This window comes from Protopterus annectens, chromosome 13.part0, assembly GCF_019279795.1.
Source record: "Protopterus annectens isolate FY-2018-M chromosome 13.part0, PAN1.0, whole genome shotgun sequence".
Taxonomy (NCBI): domain Eukaryota; kingdom Metazoa; phylum Chordata; order Ceratodontiformes; family Protopteridae; genus Protopterus; species Protopterus annectens.
In genome coordinates this window covers 316,206-334,881 of record NC_056747.1, presented here as the reverse complement: position 1 = coordinate 334,881, position 18,676 = coordinate 316,206, and the positions used below count along the sequence as shown (strand labels likewise).

Here is an 18,676-nt window from a genome sequence, read left to right as displayed (position 1 = left end):
CAGGGAGGGACCAGATCCTACCCTCTTTGCAGAGAGGCCATGAGAGTTTCGGAATGGGCAGTGACGACCAGACGTTTTCTGGTAGCAACTCGTATCCCTGGCAAATCCAACGTGATAGCAGACAGACTAAGCAGAACTATCCTCTCCTCACGAGTGGTCTCTGAACGATGCAGTGACAACTCAGATCTTCAGCAGATGGGGAACTCCTTGTTGCGACCTTTTCGCAACCCCGCTAAATGCGAAGTGCAGAAAGTTCTCTCTCTCCAGCTCCGGGGGAGAGTCCTATGGACGCATTAGCCCATCGGCTTGCTATACGCCTTCCCTCCAGTTCCCCTCCTTCCCAGAGTGATCCAAAAGGCATCTCACTTGGGGAGCAAAATGATTTTAGTTGCCCCTTACTGGCCTTGTCGGGTATGGTTCCCCTATCTTCGGAAATATGCTCTGGACGGTACATGGTTCCTGGATCAGATCCCAGACCTATTAATTTATCAGTCGGGACAACTCCATCAGTCCCTTCACACTTGGAAGTTAACAGCTTGGCTCCTCCTCTTCCGACTATAGTCAGGAATCATACCTTAGACCCGGAAGTCATACATATCTAATCCTCTGCCCACAAGTCTGCCACTAAGAAATTGTATACTAGCAAATGGAAGAGATTTGCTATTTGGGCTCAACTCCGGGGTCTGGATCCCATCACTGTTCCGGTATCGGAAGTCCTGAAATTTCTGACTTCCCTGTGCAATCAAGGTTCTTCAGTGTCTACCATAAAGGTCCAATTGGCAGCCATTTCCAATTTCCATTTCCAATTTCCATGAATCTATAAACCCACCTTTAATGAGCAACAGATTGTGTAAAACCTTCATGAAAGGCGCTGTGCTTTTACGACCTCCGATTTCTCATCCTGCTCCTCTGTGGGATCTCTGTGGTGTTACGTGCCTTAACCTCCTCCCCCTTCGAACCGGCAGCAACATGTGATTTGAAATTTCTTTCTTGGAAAACTGCCTTTCTGGTCGCAATTACTTCTGCCAGAAGAGTTTCAGAGCTTCAAGCTCTATCTGTAAAACCACCGTACCTGTTTTTTCACAGATAGAGTATCCCTCAGGCCTGATCCATCTTTTGTCCCTAAAGTTTGTTCCAGTTTTTGTCTGCAACAGTCATTAGAACTTCCAGTTTTCTTTCCAAAGTACTCCAAGCGGAATACATCTTCCACACATTGGATGTCCACAGGCAATTGCGTTTTTATTTAGGACCAAACCAGGAAAACAGAAATTGTTTGTATCCTTTTCGGATAATAAATTGGGCAAAGCCGTCACAAAGGTCACTATTGCCAAATGGATCAGGGACTGTATTAGTCAGGCTTATTCCTCTTCTAACAAAGAGCTTACTTCCTCTGTCAAAGCTCACTCTACAAGAGCTATGGCTACTTCAATAGCATTCCATTCTAAGCTTGCCATTAGTGACATTTGTGCTGCGGCTACGTGGTCTTCCCCGCACGCTTTCATTTCTCACTACAAATTGGATGTGGCATCTAGGGGATGAGCTTTATTTGGTTCCACAGTGCTCGGGAGTGTTTTCCAGTGAGCCACCCAGGATTTAGGTGCTAGGGACGCTGTCCCGTCGGTACAGAATGTAGGCGAGATAGGATCACAACATTTAGTTACGTACTTACCATAACTTTAGATGTTTGGGATCCATCTCGCCTACATTCCCAATAACCCACCCTCCTTCCCCCTTCCTTGGAGATGAGAAGGTCCGAATCCTGTTTCATCTTGAAACATCTGGCAATGTTATATAAACAGTTGTGTGTGCATGAATGCGGACAAACAAGATCTGGGGGATTGGTGGTGGTGCATCCTGGGATAGAGAATAGCTCAGCCAATAAGAGGCTTCGCTCTATAGCATAGCGTGCAGAGTCTGAGCCGAGGATTGGCTCCGAGCCCATCAGTACAGAATGTAGGCGAGATGGATCCCAAACATCTAAAGTTATGGTAAGTACATAACTAAAAGGTAATGAAATTTGGTGCATCGGTAGTGGTGGAAACCATGAATCCTTTTGATTTTGCTGACTCGTGCTTAGCTGAGGTTGTGCATACTCAAACTTGCTAGAAAGCTCTGGGGTTTACTTGAGTTGCAGGGGCTGCAGTAACTGCCTGCATGCTATCAACATGGGGCTTAAAACTTTAAGTGAGCATTTTTCATTTGTAAGCATGTGCTTTTCTGTGAGCTCGTATCTGACATCTCAATGGCCTTACTCAAAGTTAAATCTGTCATGAAACAAAAGCTTTCTCACAGCATGTTTAATACTGCACACAAGTCTGTCCTTTATCAGCTCATCCCTTAAATCACCAAATCTGCACGATGTCCTTCAAGGATGCCTCTGCAGTCCTTACAAATGGGGTTGTCCTGTCGTCAGGCAGCCCTTCGGTCGGCTGGATTCCAAAGTCTGGGTCTGGTCTCGGCTGGTGTCGCACTTCACCCGATGTCATAGCTGCAGTTCTTCGGGTATAAAGGCATCAGCCGACGCCATTTTCCTCTTTCTTGCACAGTATACCAAGCAGAAGCTGTTCGCAAGTGCCGGTCGGTCAGAACCAGAGATTACTACTACCGAATACTACTTCGAAGACTTCTAAAAAGCTAAGTACCCCGTTGGGGACTCTTTCTTGCCTCAGCCGATGTCAGAAAAAGTGAATAATTGTTTAACTTGTGGGAAACAAATACCTCATAAAGACTTCCACTCTTACTGCTTACCTTTAGGCCCAGACCACGACGTCGCAGCTTGTCTAGCCTGTGCTTCTTTTAACCGGACGCTTAGACGTCGGTCGGAATTTGCTGAGCAGTTTTTTGGTTCTGATTTTGCTTATTATGCCGTCGGATCCTCCGACTTCACAAATATCCAAAAAACGCAAGGAAAAGGACCGACACTTGCGGTCCGGTTTCGGCCAAAACCGCAGTTAAGCCAACCGCGAGTGTCTCTTTCAGCTGAAACCGAGCAAGCGGTTCTTCCTTCAGCTGAAAACATGCCTTCTACAGAGGCCTCTTCAAACCTGGTGGAATCGGCTTCTGAAATCCAACCTACGGTTGCGGTTTCTCAGGATTTATCTGACACTATCCCCTTGGATATCTCAACTCCTGCACGTGGAGCTGCTAGGCCTCCTGCAGCCATGTCCATTAAGGCCTTTGCCAGGGCTAAAGCTACAAAAACTGTGCCTAAGACCCCCTCTCACAGGCCCAGCTCCAGTTCCCAAATGCTTTCCTTGGCAGAGGATCTTATTTCTTTAATCCGGGGATCCCAACCTCATCCAGACAGGGCCTCTCATCCACCTCCAGAGAAGAGGCCTAGAGCAGAGCCCCCTGAGCCAGTGTCCACAGATTCCTCTGATTCAGACAATAGACCCTCCAGAGGCTCCTGATTCCCCTTACGAAGACTCTGATGCTGAAGAGTCCATCCCTTCTGCCTCTCCACCTGAGGAATTTTCCTTTGGGGAAACCTTGCATGCTATGAGGGAACAATTTCAATGGCAGGGCCAAGATTTTTCAGACTCCAGGAAAAGGCTTAGAACCTTTTTGCATTTACCACAACATAGGCCTTTAGCTATACCTCCAGTTCTTTCTGTTGTAGATGATGCATTTAATGATGCTTGTACTGCTCCTGATTCATTACCTCCGGCCCCTGCTAAGCCCGATAGGTACTACAGGGTCCCGGACACACATCACCATTTATACAAGGCTCCTTTTGCAGATCCCGTGACCATCTCCCAGGGGCCTAAGGCTGTAGCAACTACCTCTGCTAAAATCCCTCCCTCTGAAAGGGAATCCAGATCCTTAGAGAGATGGGGTAAAAAAGTTTACACTTCTGCTACTCTGTCAGCTAGGGCCTTGAACTGTCAATTTCATATGATCCAATATCAAGAATATATGCTTGACCAGTTAACTAAACTGTCCTCTGAACCTTTTGATAAGTATGTTCAGGAAATGGTACATAACATTCAGCAAGTTAGTAACCATTCTTTAAAATGCGGCTATGATGCACTGGAGGCTTCCTTTAGATCAGCCATGACTGGCACAGTTATCGGAAGGCATGCATGGTTGAAAGAGCAGGCCTTACCGGACCATGTCAAATCAAAACTGTTAGATGCTCCCATGGACAAGGCCAATTTATTTGGTTCTCCTGCACAACAGGTACTGAAGAAGATGGAGGAGAAGGCAAAATCTGTACAAACAGTGAAAGATTTCTTACAGGTCCAACCTCCAAGGTTTAGCAGGAATTGGCCCTCCAAAAATTGGTCCTTTCTAGACTCCTCTAAAGCACAGAGAGGCAGGAATAGGCGATCAAGAGGCAGAAACCAATCCAGGGGTGCCTACAGGGGACGCCAGTGGCAGGGTAACAACCAGCGAGGCACAGACGCAGCCACCACCACTGCAACAGGACAGTCAGTGACTTGGCTCTGGCACAGCCTACCAGGGAACAACTAGAAGCACCCTTGGGCGGAAGGCTAGCCTTATTCTCAAACTGGCATTACATCACAAGAGACAAGTGGATTTTACAGACAATAGACCAAGGCTACAGGTTCCACTTCCATACCCTACCAGGGAAGAGAGGAATGCCAAACCTACCTCCAAATCAAAAGACAGAAGCTCTAAAACAAATATCTCAATTAAGGATGAGAGCTGTGGAAAAGGTACCATCTATGGAGCAAGGAAAGAGATTTTACTCCAGTGTCTTCCTGGTACCAAGAAAAGAGAACAAATGGAGGCCTATTCTCGACCTGTCCGCTTTAAACACATTTCTCATTGTTCCAAAATTCAAAATGCTGACTACAGCAGCTTCTTCCCATGCTGGGCAAGGAGTCTTGGCTGGTAACTCTAGATCTCTAGGAGGCATACCTGCACGTCCCCATACGACCAAATTGCAGAAGATACCTCAGATTTCTTGCAGGATCAGAGCATTATCAATTCTCAGCATTGCCCTTTGGCTTGTCTACTGCGCCCAGAGTGTTCACGAAATGCCTGGCATCAGTAATTGCTCATTGCAGGCTTCAGGGAATCCAAATTTACCCCTACCTGGACGACTGCCTGATACAAGCGGACAACAAAAACAAGCTAACAGAAGACTTACAAAGTCATTTACCTGCTACAAGCCCTGGGATATACAGTCAATATAAAAAAGTCAAGGCTGATACCATCCCAAAGAATAACCTTTTTGGGTGCAGAACTGGACACATCAAAGCAAATGGCATTCCTAACTGCAGAAAAGCAAGAGCAACTACCTCTCTACTTGGCATTAACAAAGCAGAACCATCTAACAGCAAGAAAAGTACTGCAAGCCCTGGGCTTCATGGCATCCTGCATAATACTGGTCCCTCATGCCAGACTGCATATGAGAACTACAGTGGTACCTAAAGAATTTATGGTCTCAACACAAACGCAGCCTAGAAACAAAAATTCCAATAATCCCATGCCTGAAGCAAGAGTTCCTAATGGTGGGCTCAGGCCTGTCGATCAAACACAGGATTGCCCTTCTACAGCATTCAACCAAGCCAAACCATCATGACGGATGCCTCAGACCTCGGTTGGGGGGCCCACATGCTGGACAGGTGCATACAAGGCTTATGGACCCAAGACCAGCTGCACCTACACAAATCTAAAATGCTGGCAGTAAAACTGGCAATCCAGACATTCAGACCATTTCTCAGAAGGTCAGTTGATAAGGACAGACAACACAACAGTTATGTGGTACATCAACAAACAGGGAGGCACACATTCATACCCTCTATGCCGGATGGCACTGGACCTATGGAATGTGGCTCTGAGCTACAGCATTCAGTTACAAGCAATTTTTGTACCGGGAAAAGAAAACATTCTAGCAGACATATTAAGCATGACTACCACGGATGCCCACGAATGGATGCTGCATCCGGACATCTTCAGACATTACAAAAAAATGGGGACTCCCAGAAATATCACCAGCTAAAATTCTGCACAAGGACGTACCACCCACTTGCTTGGAAGGTGGACTCCCTATCTTTCCGTTGGAAAAACCTGACAGCATATGCATTCCCACCACTTCCTTTGATGCACAAGGTGCTATTGAAGATCAAAGAGGACCGTCCAAGGATCATTCTGATAGCTCCAGACTGGCCAAGGCAACATTGGTACCCATTACTAAGGAGCATGTCTCGGGAACAAATATGGGCACTACCCCTGGTTCCATTGCTGTTAACACAGAACTACAACATCCTGCATCCAAGCCTGAAAACTCTGCAGCTGACTGCCTGGAACATTACATAAGATCAATTAACCCAAATTTATCACAAAGGGTTAAAGACATTATCCTTGAGGCTCGCAGACCCTCAAGGAAAAATTATGCAGCAAAATGGAAAAGATCTCATTTGGAGTACTGCAAAGGGAGAAGATGTGTCACAGGTAAACATAGCCAGCATCCTGGAATACTTGGCAGAGCTGTTCCACACAGGCCTGTCCTATTCCATCAAGATACATGCATCAGCTATTTCTGCAGAATACAGCTCGGATCCTCCTGTCTTCTCGCATCCTCTGCTCAGGCAGTTCCCGAGAGGAATTAATGTAAAACCTCCTAGGAAACCACCATTGCCATCATGGGACTTGAACTTTGTGCTAGAAAAATGAACACTCCCTCCTTTCGAACCAGCAGCAACAGCAGAATTACAATACTTATCATGGAAGACTGCTTTCCTGCTGGCAATCACTTCAGCAAGAAGGGTATCGGAACTACAGGCATTAATGGCAGTGCAACCCTTCCTGATCTTCCATCAAGATAGTGTCCATGAGAACAAATCCTACATTTATGCCTAAGGTGGTATCCAGAGTATCTTTAAATCAGGCTATCCACCTACCTACATTCTTCCCCAACCCACAGAACAGGGGAGAGACTGTTGCATACCTTGGATGTACATAGACAGTTACGCTACTACCTGGACAGGACCAAGGGCAATAGAAAAACTGACCAGCTACTGGTAGCATATGCAACAGGAAGGGAAGGAAAAGCAATTTCAAAACGGACAATCTCCAAGTGGATAGGAAATTGCATTAGATTTTGTTACTCCTACCATGGAAAGAAAATTCCAGAGAACATCAGGCCTCACTACAAGGGCTACAGCCACTACCACAGCTTTCTTACGAGGAGTGGCTACCAAGGACATTATAGAGGCTGCTACTTGGACCTCTGTGCATACATTTGCCAAGCATTATAACTTACCTTTATACTCTAGATCCCGAGCAGGGTTTGCCACTGCTGTTTTGCAAGGGATCCTAACTACACCATAATCTCTTCTTCCTCCTCCCCTAGTTTGGCTATGGTATTCTACCCATTTGTAAGGACTGCAGATGCATCCTTGAAGGACATAGTACAGTTTTGTACCTACCATAAATGTAGATGTCCGATAGGAATGCATCTGCAGTCAGGATTACCCACCAGCCTTCCCCTCTGTGGTACTCCTAGGGTATTTGCCCATCTTATAGCTAGCTGGGGGGGATCTATTATGGTGTATTTGTTTGTATATGTACATACATGCTTATTTTTTGTTTGCTCTCTACTATTTGGAAACATTGGCATTTATCCAAATTTAGCCTTCCAAGAGGGCACCTGGCATCTGGGGCAAGAAACACTGAGGAAAATGTCGGCTGATGCCTTTATACCCGAAGAACTGCAGCTATGACATCGGGTGAAGTGCGACACCAGCCGAGGCCAGACCCAGACTTTGGAATCCGGCCGACCGAAGGGCTGCCTGATGACAGGACAACCCCATTTGTAAGGACTGCAGATGCATTCCTATCGGACATCTACATTTATGGTAGGTACAAAACTACTTTTTCTCTCTTTCTCAAGTCTATTACATATGCAGAAAGTTTCACCTGGCGCTTAATCATTGTGTAAGTGCCTCTCCATTGGAATGTTTGTCTGGGGGTTGCACATTTCTCTAAATTTACATTTCCTTTGACTCTGCCTGTACCTCAGTTCAGGCTGCTGAGGCCAGATCTATGCCTGGCATACAGGGCATTATCAGACCACACTCTGGACCTCCTGCATATCCACAGAACACAGTACCAGAATTGCCTGTTCGAAAGACTGAAACCTTGCCTGTGATGTAAATGGGACCTGCTGGTGAGACAGTTGAGTATCCCAGGGACTAATCTGTAGAGGAACAGGCTCCCCATCCGTGTGAAGCAGAGTTCCTCTCCCCAAGTAGTGTAAGTGGGACAGAGGGGGAACAAGAATTTCATCCCTAGTTTGGCACATGTCTTTGGACACTACCTGTAAGTAGTTGATCTCTCTGGCCCCTGCTTGTAAATGTGTTATCTCCCAAGCCACTGCTTACAGTTGAGGGTACCAGAACTGGGATGTATGGCTAGTCTTAAAGGCCCTTGTCGTTATTGGCCTGGTAAACACTTGTAAACCTATGCCCCCAAGCAAGGTTGCCAGATGTCCCTATTTGAGCAGACTGTCCCAAGTTCAGCAACTCAATCCAGAGTCCCGCACTGCCTTTTGAAAATCCCAGTGAAACCAGCTCCACTGTTTTTTTATTGGCTCTTATACCAGCATATGGGCCAATCCTAAATTGCACAGCGGAGCCACTTCTGTTCAGTGCAGAACTGCCTACTGTCCAGTACACTTCCTTTTATTTGGTCTTCACTTAGCATGTAGGAATTTTTCCCCTACCTGTTCCTTGAGAAATCTGGCAACCCTGCCCCAAATGGAAGCAGTTTCCCCAAATCGACAGGAATACCCAGAGGCATTACCTCTTCTAAAGTTGAGATCAATCATGCTAGTTGGCATGTTTGGGCCTCTATTTCTATTTAACAGATTATCTAAATATGTTTACCTTCTGTTAGATTTGATTATCACTGGCCCAACAATGCATTCAAATGGCTCAACTGTTGGGTATTGGTATTTGAATTAAGTATTTTTTAAATTGTGGTTGAGCTTTTAAATGTTCTAAAGTGAATATAATTTTACATTTAATTCTTGAAATAAAATACTTTTTTTGTAGTAAAGTTTCATGACAAACTTGTAACTGTGGTCTTTTACAAATGTTTCTAGTACAAATGTTTTATTTTTACCTTTATTCTAAAAAGTAAGGTAGGTTGAATTTGTTGTTTTCCCACATTTGCTTTTATACTGCCTTTTTTCTCAGTATGGCACCATCGTCCCATTCACCTTTTCTGAAATTAATATGGTTTATCTGTAGCTATGCTAGGTAATGTGGAATGTTTAGCTTCCCCTCTATACACTAAATGTTTTCCAAATGGAGTCCTAGGTATAAACAAATGGTCTTATTTTTACTCGCTGTCCCACATCTGTTGCGTAGAGCCTTCTTTTCTTTTTATATTTAACAAATGGGTTTAGGACTGTCCAGATTTTTCTTCCCCTTTTGCTATGTTGATTATTGCTAATGTCTCATTTCACTGCATTCCACCTGGTGCTTACGATTTCCAATTTTTAGGGTTCTTTTTCAGTTTTGTAGAAAGTTTAGACTTTAGCTCGGCTCATGCATTTTTCAAAGCTGACTACATTTTAGAAATGTACTGTATTTGTAAGATTCCTGGTCTTTGCTCCCTTTATTCTGCTCAATTGCCTGTTTGCTACACTTGGGTTGCAGTTTTTTTTACTGTGTAGCCCCCTTCCATCTGGGTCTATATTAAATCAGCAAACGCTTAGTGAACTCTGATTTATCGACCCCCATGTTACAATATCAAATACTTAGAACAGCAATTTTCTTTCCAAGGGAAAACTTTTCCATAAAATAAAGAAAACAAACTTTAAAACATTACATAGTGGGGGGCTGTGCCCCCTACTTAAATATACCAACTCCGAGATCACGCTAACAGTGACTGCGAAGTAATGGTTGTAGCAAAGCAATTTCTTTCCCAGAGAAAGCACTTGTATGCAGTTTTGTGCTTTCAAGTTCGATCAAGACTAATTCTAAAAGTCTTCAATCATAATAGGAAACCTTGCTGGCTGCTTTGCCTTGGGACATTTTTCATGCATATCTGATTTAATTTTCTGGTCTGTACTTGAATTTTCCCTAGTTTTTCTATTTGCATTGTGCTTTGCTCAGTATCTTCATTTGTGTTTTTAGTACTGACCCACACAGCTGGGATTTTGCTTACTCATGTTTTTTTAATTGGCCATTAGCAGCTTCTACATTAACCCCATTTTTCTCCTCATCTGAAACTTAAGTGTCAGTTTAACGTCTACACCCCCCCACACCCTTTCAGTAGTACCACCTTTGGATGGTGGCTCCCCCTCTTAAGACTGTCTTTCAGTCCATAACTTCCACAGGCCTTCAAACTGAATATTTTTTATTTTACATTTGTTAACCGGGAAATTCCGACTGGACCAGGTCCATTTTCAGCGGAGGCCCGGGGAGAAAAGCTCCAACCTCAATTTATACAAATGCAGTACATTCAGCATAATACACAAAACAGGTTACATAATGTATGCGGAGCAGAATAACAAGAATTGATAAAAACACCAGGTAAAAAGATATAGAACATGGGTAAAACGACAATGTCAGTCATACATTGGTAAGAGAAAATATATCAAGTAAGATTTTACAGTTAAAAGTACCCTTTCAGATGACAAAGCCTACAGGGGATCAGAGCTCCAGCATGTGATCAGAGGAATTTGGGGAGTTAATAGTAGTACGAGTAGGGTTATGTGATACAAGGGCATAACCAGGTACTAAGAAGGTGCAATTTGAGGGAGTTTTTGAATATGGATGTGCAGATGTGCAGATTTTCTCCTTTAAATGCAAGGAAATGTTCCTTCTGCCCTTTGTAGGTTAAGATGGCAAATCCTCTTGGCAGCACGAGTTTAGGATATAGCTAGCTTACGTAGACTTTAACTACCTCTGCTTGAAGCCTATACCAGAGGCGTTTTTTCATAGACTGAAATCCGAAGAAAACAGAATTGCACATAGGTTCATAGGTTAGTACTAGGCTAACTTCCCTTGTGGGCCATTTTAAGCCTAGCCAATTACCCCATGACAGAATCAAACCCTGCACCTTGTGTTTCAAAGGTAAGCACCTTAACCATTACGCAACCACCCACCCTATTTTGTCAAGTAAATCTCTGTATAATAAAGTCCAGCATGCAACAATGATTTGTTTTCAGTATGGTCAGATACACTTTGAACGTGGTCCTCCCCTAAAGCATTGCACTGCAAGCTTGAGTCTATGGTGTTGCTTCCCACACTTTAGCATTTGGAGGCCTTTCTAGGGAGCTCCTGTTTAAGCACAGAGAGTCTCCTCTGAGGCAATCTCCAACTGACCACTGGAAATTATACTGCCTGTAACAAAATAGCCATGGTTTGGACAAGCTCACAATTTATGCCAGACTAAATTACATGAACTTAAACCTACTACCCTAGTGACTGGTACTAAACTGTAGAATAAAAAAAAAACATGCTGTTAAAACTCTGCAATGCACTCCTTTAATAGTGTGTTGCAGAGTTTTAACAGCTTGGCAGATTTTTTATTCTACTACCCTAGCAGCAGATGGCATCCTAGCAGAATACCTCCAGTTGGTTGCTTATGTACTTGCCTACCCATTCTCTATTCTACTTAACAGATCTACATCAGAAAGCACCATCCCACCAGTCTGGAAAACCTCCTAAATCATCCCTTTACATAACTGAACATCCACTGACCTCAGCAATTATCACCCTATTGCCATCCTGTCCTCGCTAGGAAAAATTCTTAATGTATAATTACCAGCTTATGCCATACCTACTTAATAACCAGCTTCTCTCCTACCCAGCATGGATTCTGCCCTGCCCACAGTACAACCACAGCCCTTTTCTTTGCAAACCTCACCAAAACAGGCACTTGGGTAAACTAACATCTGCCATATTCTTGGACCTGTGGAAAGCCTCAAGCCATCCCAAACTACTCCACTCCCTTACTAATCTTGGCCTTGGTGATGATGCACTAGCCTGGTAGATAACCTATCCTCACTGCTGCCTATTACCACAGGAGTCCCACAAGGCTGCATTCTGGGACCCCCTTCTATTTTCCATTTTCATTAATCTCCACAGCATCTGCCAAGATGCAACTGTCATACAATATGCTGATGACTCAAACATTAGTCTGTTCAGCCAACGATCCATGCTAACCAATCTATCTCAATGCCCAACACATTCAATATTGTGCCTAGAGGTGGGACTTATCTCTCCAGACACTAAACTTCTAGGTGTGACCATTAACAGCAACAAGTTTGCTCTACATATAAACAAATATTAACATTTCATAAAAAAACAGGGCAGTCTTTATAAAAAAAAAACCTTTCTAACCCAACCTGCTAAAATAACCATAGCTCAAACCCACCTCCTGTCCACACTATTCTACGCCACTCCCATCTTCAACCTACCCAAAACTGAAATGGGCAGTCTTAACATCTGCTATGCCCCCTACCATGCCCACCACAGTCATTCACTAAATCAACTTAACTGGCTTGAATTCCCAAATCTGCTCATTCATCAGCTTTTTGTCCTTAAACTCCTTCCTGAAAACACAGCACTATCTAATCTAAACTACAAACTAATACCAGGAAACTTTGCTCTAGTGTTAAGACTAATCAAGGTGACCAAAAGCAATAACGTAGCAGGGGATTCCCTCTTCCCTAACTACATCAGTAAAGATTGGAACTCATTACCTTCTGCTATTCAGCCAATTCAACGGTTGCATTCAAAAAGCTACTAACCTAAAACATGGCTATGCCACACTTTCTCCCTTTCACTTCTATCAATTCAAGAATCGTGAATCCTCCTTATAGTGCCTCACCTGTGAACATCCACACCCAACTGTCAGCAATTCTACACAAATAGCCTTTAAACCCAACCACATCTCTCAAAACTAACCAACATTCTCTCCCAGTTGAGACAATGTTACTGTAAACCAGTACATTCTAAGTACTAAAACTATGAAAGTTTAAAACTTGCGACTACCAATTGAATATTGTACTTAACTATGGAATCTTGTTAAATCATGTTTTCCTATGAATACTTGCTATGTGGAAATCTTACTTAATATGTGGAGCTGCTCCCCAGGCCTCCGCTGAAAATGGACATGTGTCCAGTCGGACTCTCCTGGTCAAATGTAAAATATCAATCTCCTGATCCATCAACCCAAACGTGAAGGAATTCCGTTCTGTAGCAGATAAGATGGTTTTATTTAAAGATAAGATGGTTTTATTTACATTGCACAGCTGCATTACCTGTACTTTGCTACATTTATTTCTACTGTTTACGTGTATATTTAATACATTCCAAAGTATATGTAAAAGTGAAAGGTAGAATTGCATCTCTGCACTTTACTACCTGGCATGATGCAACTGCTGTTGGGTGATGACAGTTCTGGACTCATTGCAAGGAGAAATAGTAAATTTTCATCTACTTAAGCTGTACTAGTCGGGCCTGCTTTTCTCAGATATGAGGTTCTAGGTTGGGACAAACCAAATGAACATTTTGGGTGGAGAGTGCATCAGAGGTGGTACATTTTTACTGTTTTAAAACTTGTGAACTTGGAACAGAGTATACCTTGTGTATCATTTTCTATACTATATGTAGCAGAAATCAAACTTCACTGCCAGTTTTCCATCTTTCATGAGTGCATATGCAAGTCTTCTGGGGAGTTTGGACTGTTTATGCTAAACGGCATCGCATGTGAAGATCCAGGCAGATGAGTCATTCTGAGGAAACTTACTAAAAGTCTAGTAAATGCATAAGTTAAGTGCCAGATGTTTGTTTTGCATTTGTCATAATGTAATGTTCTGACTTGTTTCTGTTTTTAGCTGCAGTGGCAGCGTCCACTGAAGGGTTTGAGGTGGCTCCTGTATGTAGTCAAAGTTACTATGTTCGACTTGGAACTCTGTCTTCTAAACTGCGCCACCGTGCATATCAGCATTCTTTAGGAAAAGCGAGGCAAGCCCGACTAAAAGCACAGGAGGCTCTGACCCAGCTTCACAACACCATAGACCTGGTAAATATAACCCGAAATAACTTTAACTCTGCACTAAATGTCATGTAGTTTGATGCCATACTTAGGAAAGCTGTATTCGCACTGCTGTCTAAAAGCTTTGAAGTTTGTGCTGCCTGTTGGTAACCGGTGCATCTGTGTGGTGAAAGATGCACCCAAGTAATGAGTAACAGAATTATGCTAAGTGAGCAGGCAGTATGTAGGTAATGTGGGTGAACCTTATTGGTGTGATCTGTTAGTGTTAAATTTGCTCCCCATGCATTGTTTATCCCACATAGAACAAGCTGAACATCTGCATATTCTAAAACTAGTTTAGAAACCCACTTCACCCTGTTCTCATGCCAAAGCTAAGGCTTAATTTTCATGTTTGGATCTCTGTACTAGCTTTCTGTTATAAGCTATTAGATTCCTTTTCTAGTTGGTGTTTCTGCAGTTGAATTTGTTTTTTCTTTGCTCATATTGCATCCATCTTCTGATTACCCTGTCCTGATACCACACACTCATATTGACGGCTGCAGTAGCCTTTGCTACATTCCTATCAAGGATAGAACAGCTGGCCAGCTTCCAAAGCTTCTGGGCACCTTCCCTGCACCCAAACTGTCAGGCTACTTGAGCTGACCTGGCCAAAACAAGTTTGGGTGCCAAGCTTAGTTTTCCTGCCACTGAGTATGCTACTTTGAGGCTTTTAAGGATCAACTGTCTGCTGTTTTGCTGGGTAGAGGTGTTCCCTTGGGGGAAAAAGTCATTTATTTTTGTTTCTCAAATTATTTCAAAGCTAGGAGCTGGTATTTTAATGGACTTATAAGACTTTATATTGTGCTAAAGTATTCTTTAGCAGAATTGCTACTTTTTTGGGGCTGGCAGATGTCCATGCTTTTTGCTGCGTTTGGAAAAAATTGAGTTTGCTTTTGACGTCTTTCCCTGAGGTGCCATTTTTAGGTTGACCGGGGAACTCTGTCCCAAGGTCAGTTCTTCCAGCCACCAAAGGATTAAGCAAACCACCATTGACACCACAGCAGGCTACCAAAAATTTGCCTCAGCCACAGGGTTGGGGATAATGTGGCAGTTTATTGCACCTCAAACTATTCATCTTTCCGTTGCTCCCAAAGGTAAAAGCACCTATAGCCACTATGGAATGGGAGTTGGTCACAATTGCATTTGAGCAGATGTGAAGCCCTCATATAGGTCCTACCACAGTCTATCCCTTAAGCAGCTCAGCTGGCTTAAGTTGCCTCATACTTCTACTCCATCAGCTCTCTAGCACACAAGCTGTACTACATTCCTGGGATAACTCCAGCACTTCAGCATCTATTTCAGCCCCACATTCCCTCTAGAGCCTTAAGATCTAGTAGCCAGAACCTCAACTGTCATCCAACACAAACAATGCTGGTAAATCCCTCTTGGCACCATTGCCAAAACCTGGAACACACTACCAAGCCAAAACACTTCTACCTCCTTTATTCATTTCAAAAAAACTCCTGAAAACCCAGTTTTTAAGTAACTGATTATTCTCATGCCACTCCCCAGGTTAATACATACCAACAATGTTGCAGGGTTTCAACCAAGTATAAACAGTTTTCTTCTTGAAACTTGTTAACCTATTGAGATTTACCTTACAAAACCAGACTGTAAAAAAAGTTATGTACCTCAATGATTGTGTAAATTGTTAATCTCTAACCTAATGTGTATGAATGCCATACGTACGCTCAATTTTTTCTCTCTCCTGTATTGTATTGTGGAGCTTTTCTTGCTGTGCCTTTGCTGAAAATAGACCTGTCAAGTCTGATTTTCCTGGTAAACAAGTAAACAATTGTGGTCCCCTCAGTAGGCAAGCTAGAGTTGCTGTTAATCCTGGAAGAGGAAATAAGGAAGGCTCCCCTGTTTTGTGTTCCAGTGCCTAGGGAAGGTACTGCTTCATTTTATAACACTACTGGGCCAGTTTTTCTGTTTAAAAGAAACCAAACTAAGCATGTATCAGTCCAGATTTTGAATCTGGACAGGAGGATGAAGGAACAGATGCAGGTTTTACTGTTTTTCCCGACTTGGAGAGCACAGTTACTGATGCTGTCTTTCCGGTTTCTCCCAGAGGCCATTTCTAGAAAGTACCATTGTCTCAGTGGGAGTACACTGAGGTTTCTGTCTTTCAAATTTTTATGAAATGTTGCAGAAGCAATTTCCTTAACCTTTAGAGTTCCTCCAGTTCTGTCAGCTTTGGAGGATGTTTTTGCCTGTATTTTACCTGATAGCCAGCCCCTGCCCCTAAAAGGCAGAATGTATTATCCTCAGTCTGTTTTTATGTACTTCTGAAACCTGCTGTAGCTTTAGTTATCCCAACCACTGCTAAATAGTTTAATTTCTGATATGGATGGGAAGATTATTGATGGAAAGATTATTGATGGATTCAGTGTGATCTGAAGTTTATCATTTACTCTTCAATCTGTGGGACACTGATCTGGGACAAATCAGACTCTGCTGTATTTTCTGACATAGGGGAGGAGCTTGGGATTCAGATCCAAACTATAATGCCCCTGTCTTCCCTTCTCCACTTGGATCTCGTTTTCTGCGCTCATACCTAGCATTGTGGTCTGCTGCTCCAGGCTTTTGGGTAAGTGATTTCTAATTCTCCAAAATCTTCACTTTGCCAAACTTTCTTGCGCTCAGGCGTTTTATTAAATAAAATTCCCATTTCCCCCTCTTTGTTAGTGAGTGCTGGTGGGTTTTCTCTGCTAAGGCAGCAACACCCAAACCAGGGTTTAGGAAGTGCTCAATGTGGCCATAAGCTTTCTGTCACGGATGGCCACACTATAGTCTGCTTAGGGGTCCCACACCTTGATTCCTCCTGTTCAATCTGCGCAGAGTTTAATTCCCACACATTGATCCTTAAAAGCCCCTGTCCTCCTACTACAGAGGCCCAAGCTTCCTTTTCAGCCACTTAAGCTATTGGCTCCACCCCAGTCTCATGGACTCGACCCCCCCAAGAGGATTGTGGACTGATAGAAGCACAAGCACCAGGATAGGCCTAGGAAGTCCCCTGACTGCTGCTCCTCGGTCAAGCCACTTGTGAAATCTCGCTCTGCTCCTAGCTAGAGTTCCCACTGGCTCTTCTCCTTGCTTCTCCCCAGATCCAGAGGTCTCGGCTGTTAGTGTGGGCTTCACCTCCCCGCCAGTGTCTGGCATCTCCCAGATTACCTGCAGCCTCTCTGAAGCAGAGGTGGACAGAATGATGTGGAGATTCACCTGCTCTCTGATACAGGTGAGTCTTGCCTGCCCCTACCCCCTCCAGGGCGTGGGGCATGCAGTCCACCTAAATCCTGATCACTGTCCTCCAGTCTGACCACACTGTTTTAGAGTCCTTGAGTACATCAAGGGGTTGGTGCCAACTGTACCTGGTACTTTGAACTTTGACACCGACCATTGCCCTGAGCAGGTTAGCTCTGGGCCATCCAGCTCTGAGCTGTAGCCTCTGCCAGATCTAAAGGTGGTACCGGCTCCCAGTGTTTTTGGACCCAGACCTTCCACTCTGGTTCTGCTCCTGCTCCCCCATAGACTCTGAAGATTATGGACCGGATAGTAGTCCCAGTTCCAGGGGTTCATTCTCTCTCCTTCAGGGTGGAGAGGGTCCTCCCTGTTCCATTTGAGACCCTTGATGCTCTCATCCTCTGGGTCTGTCCTTGCCCCCTCTGGCCCAGATTCTGCCATCATGCCCCCTCAAGTACAGCCTGCTGCCTCTTCGCCCCAAGGATCTGCCCCACAGGAGCGGTGTGAAATTTGAGTCTTCACCAGAGACCCACCCTGAGGAAGTCCCTCTGCCAGTCTCTCATGGAGAAAAACTTTGAAAAGACTTCGAAGAGGAGGGTTCCCCTGTCACCCCCAATATTTCTTTTGGAGAAATCATGGGGATCCTTTGCCAGCATGGGGGGTGGTGGTCTGCCCAAAATCCCAACCCTGACAAGTCTGTGTTCCTGGAGGTGTTTGGCATAGTACCCTCTACATCCTGGGTGTCTCCTCCCACAGATCTGGTGGATCTTATTAAATCTCTGGCATGGAACGAGCCTGACACAGTGGAGCCCATCCCCAAACACCCTGACAAGATCCTCGGTGCTATGTCTGACAATGCACTGGTCAAAAAGTGATGCCCTGTCAACACTATGGTGGTGGCCACCAGGAAGGAGCTCTTGCAGGAGAGCTCCACTGCCCACAAGTCCAAATCTCTAGAACCATGGACAGTTTCGGGAAGTGGGCTTGCGCTTCAGCAATGTTCAGTATGTGTGCTGAACTATATGGCACATGTTATCAGGTTGCAGCGTGATCTGGTCGGAGATTGCAGTCTGCCCCAGGGTCCATGTCGGCAGAAATTTTCCTCCAGGATAGCCACCCTTAAGTCTTTCTCCCAACACCTCTATGCGGCTCCTATCCCATGCTACCAAAGTGTCCCAAGAGCTGCTGGAGCAGGTGACTCCATTAGGCGTCACACCTGGCTGCGACTTTGTGCCTTTTCGGAACCCTTCAAGGCATCTTTTATGAATTCCCTGTATGATGGTTCTACGCCCTTTGGATAGACTGAACACAATACACTGGTCTAGAGCGAGAAAGAATAGGAAGACTGCCATTTGAGTATGCCTCTCAACGAACCTTTTAGTGGAATCTGAGGGGTGAAGATGTG

General features: G+C 44.3%; 1 protein-coding gene across 1 annotated transcript in view; it reads left to right on the top strand.

Annotated features, from left to right (window-relative positions):
* LOC122788422 (perilipin-3-like) overlaps positions 1-18,676 on the top strand; it is a 415,257-nt gene that overhangs the window by 332,193 nt on the left and 64,388 nt on the right. The window contains exon 6 of the mRNA XM_044055490.1: positions 13,829-14,016. Coding sequence (XP_043911425.1) covers positions 13,829-14,016 — 188 coding nt within the window. The remainder of the gene's footprint in view (positions 1-13,828; positions 14,017-18,676) is intronic.